General features: G+C 57.4%; 1 protein-coding gene across 1 annotated transcript; it reads left to right on the top strand.

Annotated features, from left to right (window-relative positions):
• Positions 1-2,524: 2,524 nt before the first annotated feature.
• On the top strand, positions 2,525-4,510 carry KCT1 (beta-ketoacyl-CoA thiolase). Its single transcript, XM_005854241.1, has 3 exons — positions 2,525-2,676; positions 2,978-3,235; positions 3,533-4,510. The coding sequence occupies exons 1-3, from the start codon at positions 2,608-2,610 to the stop codon at positions 4,478-4,480; spliced, it is 1,275 nt and encodes a 424-aa protein (XP_005854303.1). The 5' UTR covers positions 2,525-2,607; the 3' UTR covers positions 4,481-4,510.

Genomic DNA, 4,510 nt, shown 5'->3' with positions numbered 1-4,510 from the left:
GAGGGAAGGAGGAGGGGGGAGAGGCTTGACTCCAAGGTGTCCAGGGAGGACTTCTCGGGGCCCGGACTCGTCTCTCGCGGGCCGTGGGCGAATGGATGGGAGGGAGGATGCGCTTTGTGCCCCTGTGGGCCCTCCTTTTTCGCCAAGGTGGGGACAAAGCTTGCCTTGGTCACGACCACGATCTCCTCCTCGTCCGGCAGCGCCTGCATTCCCTCCTCGAAGCCCGACTCCGCGCCCCCCTCCCGTCCCCGCATCATCATCGTCTTCATCACCCAGCACGCCTCATCCTCCTCTTCCTTCTGCACCTCCACTTCCTCCTCAGGCTCCTCGTCCGGCGGCTGCCAATACGAGACTTGCATCCCCTCCTCCTCCTCCTGCTCCTCCTCCCCGTGAGAGCCGTAGGAGGCGGCAGCCTCTCTTTCCAGCCGCGCTGCCTTCGGGGCATTCTGACCGACCGAACTGGCGGCTTGTGAAAGGGTCTCCAGGCAAGTCATGCCCGCCCCCGTCACACCCGCCACCAAGTGCTTCGCATCGTCGTACGGAACGGGGGAGGACTCGGAAGAGGTGAGGGAGGAGGAGGAGGAAGAGGCGCGGGAGAGGGAGGCTTCCTGTCGGCGCGTGCGCTTGAGGCCCCCCCGGCTAGGCGAAATGCTGGGGCTGCTATCGGAGGAGGAGGGAGTGGTGGTCCCTGACTCGAAGCTGCAGAGAGGCGAGACGGAGCTGTTCCCACGGCGGCTCCCGGATGCGGACATGGGCCGGCCGACGCTATGGCTGTTGCCTGCGCCGTGCCGGCCCATGCTGCCGCTGCCCCGGCGGGACGAGGATTCTGTCCGGCTTTTGACTAGGGAGGCGGATGGCTTCCGTTTCAAGTCGTCCAAGAGGTGGGGCTTGCCTTGCTGGAAGAGCTTGTGCCGGTAGATCCAGATCACGCGCTCTTTGCTGATCTTTTTAAAATCGTAGAAGTTGAGCTGGCGGACCAACGATTGAAAGCGGGAGTGGCGGAAGTACTTGGGGAGCACTTCGTTCTCGAGACGGACGGGGTCTTTCACGTGGAAGGAGAGACCATCTGTGCGATATGTGCAGGAAGGGGTCGGGCGTCAGGTTTGCGAGGAAAAAGGACCATGGGCAGAATTGACGGGTGGTCAGAGGTCCCAGCAAAATCTCCTGGATTGGCCTTGACGCATGCTCAGGGGTCGACAAGCTCTCATGCAGCAAAAATAAGCTTCATGCATGGAGGACGAGGGAGGGAGGGAAGCTAGCAACATTCTCTTGTCTGATCGAAATTGAAACCGTACCTGGAGTAAAGGAGATGATGTCATTGTTCTCACTCGTGACCATTTGAAAGAGCTTGCGGATGAATGTATTGGCCGAAGGCACGAGGTCGCTTTGGATGTCCTCGTCGTCCTCTGATGCCGTGGAATTTGATCGGGATGGCAATGCTGTCTCTTGGCGCGTTGCAGGTCTGATAGCATGCTGAAGCCCTGAGCATTCGCTCGATTGTCGCCGCTCGCCTTCGCGATGGTGTTGGTCTCCAAGGAAAGCCATGGCTTTATTTGTCATTTTGTCGCTGTGGAATAATGTGTTTGTAAGTGTGCGAGGATGGGCAACTCTCTTGGGGTTTGAAAGTTCTTCTATGGGCGGCGGCTGTATTCGTGCAACATCAACAAGAACACTTTTAACCTTGGGTCTCTAAAAACACATTTACGCGGCTTCGTACAGTCTGCAAATGATTAAAAGTGCCAAGTGTCCTCAGAAATATGTGCCAATTACGAGTCGTTGGTAAATGTAAAAGGAGGGAAAAAGAAGGAGAGGGACGAATAAAATGGGCGTGGGCGCCTATGAAGCCCCAATTAAAACGAGGACAGTCGACTGTAGGCGTTGCGTGCTGATTTGAACAAGTCCGCAATACGAGTTCCATATATGTAGACAATGAATGGAATTTCGGACTTTAAAATATGCTGTTTGTGCGCAACTGTCTGCGGCCCACAAGAAAGGCAAGTAGTCTCTGTGCGTGCGTCTTTCCTTCAAAAGCAACGAGCGCCAGAGAGAGAGAGAGAGAGGCCCATACTCGGTCCAGCCGCGAGAGCGCTCCGCCGACACCCGTGTCGATGTGGCACAACCCTCATGAATGCAGTGAGTGGCCTTCAATGCAGCCACAAAAGTATGGTTGCGGGTATCTTGGTTGTTTCGAAAGTGTCGTTTCTTTTCAAAGAATTATTGACGTCAAAGCAGGGGGCCCACAGGCGTGGAAGGCGGGAAGACGGGTTGAAGGGGGGGCACGAGAAACACCCCTTGAAGGAAAGATGGACGAGAAACATCATCACAGAGAGAGTCTCCGGGACGAGAAACACCCGCCGCCCGAACGTGAGAAAAGGCAAAGCTAGGCCTCCCCTCGTCCATGCCCAGGTTTGTGATTTTTTCCACTTCGTAGCACGTTTCGCGAAAGGGAGTGTTACACGTGTACAAAATACCATACTTTCGGATGTGTTGCTTATCATTGAGCCTCTATCGTTGACTTACACCAAATAGGGATCATCGCTTCATTCACGTAGGCAAAGCACTTTTTCTTGTTCATCTTCTCCGCAACCAAAGTCACCAAAGCAAACTATGAGCAGCACACAAACTTCGCAAGCCAACAAGCGGCTGGAGCACCTTGGTGGACATCTGGTCAAAAAGGTGCGTGCCTCGTAAAGTGATAAATGAGATGTTTTTCATGGCCTACTTTCTTGTCGACGTGATGGACAAGGCAACTTCAACGCAGCTTTGCCTTTTGAACGTACCGGCACTCTGCCACAAGATTCAGCATTTATGCCGCTACTCAGGAAGAAACGCACATATATACGTGTTTGATGTCTGAAGTGGCCATCAGAATACAGTTCTTCTTTGTGTCCAGGGCTAGTGTGCCTCTTCGCGTCTATGAGAATTGCCTACGATTCCCGTCTTCTGATCTTTGTCTTCTTTTCCCTCCACAATACAGACTAGCAGGCCGGGATTCCTCGGGGGGGACGTTGTGGTCGTCTCGGCATTGCGCACTCCGCTATGTAAGGCTAAGCGTGGGGCTTTCAAGAGCACCACCACGGACGACCTACTGGCCCCGGTATTGGAGGCGGTGGTGAAGCAGTCTGGCGTCGACGCAGCCACGCTTGGTGATATTGTTGTGGGTAACGTCCTACAACCTGGTTCTGGAGCGGTGGGTGCGCGTATGGCTCAATTTTATGCCGGGATCCCGTATCAGGTACCGCCGGAAGTGGGGCCGGGCGGAGGGGAAGCAGGCAGAGGAGCAGGAAGGGAAGGAGGAAGGGAAAAAGAAAGGAAAGTAGATAAGGAAGGAATATGTTGCGGGAGATATAGTGTATGTTGGCTTTGAAAGTTCAAAGCAGAAAGGCCGATTTTTCCTGCCGATCACCTAACGCAGACCGTTGAAAGCTGGGAAACCCAGGACGCAGAGCTCACAGACCTGGTCTCTCCCCCTCCTTTCCCTCCCTTCCCCTTCCTCCCTCCCTCCCCCTTCCTCCCTCCCTCCCCTCGGTAGGTACCCCTTTGCACGCTGAACCGTCAGTGCTCCTCGGGCCTCCAGGCTTTCCTCCAGGTGGCTGCCAGCATCCAGTCCGGCCTCTACGAGGCGGGCATTGCCGGCGGCGTGGAGAGCATGTCCCTGACGGATATGAGTACCTCGGTGCCCGATGTAAATTTCGAACGGGTCAGCGAGAACGCGCTCAGCAAGGACTGCACCATCCCTATGGGCCAGACCAGTGACGAGGTGGCGACCCGCTTTCAAGTTTCGAGGGAAGATCAGGATCGGTTTGCTGCGGCTTCGCACGCCAAGGCGGAGGCGGCGGTGAAGGCAGGCAAGTTCGCCGAGGAGATCGTGCCCGTACGGGTGTCGAGCGGGGGGGAGGACGGGGGGGAGGACGAGGTGACGGTGGTGAGGGAGGACGAGGGCATTCGACCGGGCACGACGCCTGAGAAGCTGGGAGGCCTGCGGTCATCCTTCTCGGAGGGCGGGAGCACCACGGCCGGAAACAGCAGCCAGATGACGGACGGGGCAGCGGCCGTGCTGGTGATGAGTCGGGGGGCGGCCACGGCGCAGGGAATGCACGTGATGGGCGTTTTGAGGGGGGCCGCGGTGGTGGGGGTACCCCCTGATATCATGGGGATTGGCCCCGCCGTGGCCATCCCGGCCGCCCTCGCCCAGGCCCGGCTGCGGGTGGAGGATGTGGATGTGTTTGAGATAAATGAGGCCTTTGCCAGCCAGTGTCTGTACTGCGTGCGCGAGCTCAAGATCCCGATGGAGAAGGTAAACCCGAACGGGGGGGCCATTGCTCTCGGTCATCCCTTAGGGGCGACGGGGGCCAGGCAAATCGCCACGCTGCTGCACGAGATGCGACGGACGAGAAAGCGATGGGGGGTTGTGAGCATGTGCATCGGCACGGGGATGGGCGCGGCGGCGGTGTTTGAGAACGAGGCGGCGGCAAACTGAGTCAAGCCGGGGGGGAATGGCCGAGCAGAC

This window comes from Nannochloropsis gaditana (genome assembly GCF_000240725.1).
Source record: "Nannochloropsis gaditana CCMP526 unplaced genomic scaffold scaffold570, whole genome shotgun sequence".
In the NCBI taxonomy this organism is placed as follows: Eukaryota; class Eustigmatophyceae; order Eustigmatales; family Monodopsidaceae; genus Microchloropsis; species Microchloropsis gaditana.
Note: the sequence above shows the minus strand (reverse complement) of the source record. Positions and strands in the feature narration are given on the sequence as shown.

What these genes read in the sequence shown, in the direction of transcription:
- KCT1 (XM_005854241.1), top strand. Translation starts at nt 2,608, where the DNA reads ATGAGCAGCACACAAACTTCGCAAGCCAACAAGCGGCTGGAGCACCTT. An exon ending in GTGGACATCTGGTCAAAAAG is followed by an intron (nt 2,677 to 2,977) that starts GTGCGTGCCTCG and finishes TCCACAATACAG; the next exon opens with ACTAGCAGGCCGGGATTCCT. An exon ending in ATGCCGGGATCCCGTATCAG is followed by an intron (nt 3,236 to 3,532) that starts GTACCGCCGGAA and finishes TCCCCTCGGTAG; the next exon opens with GTACCCCTTTGCACGCTGAA.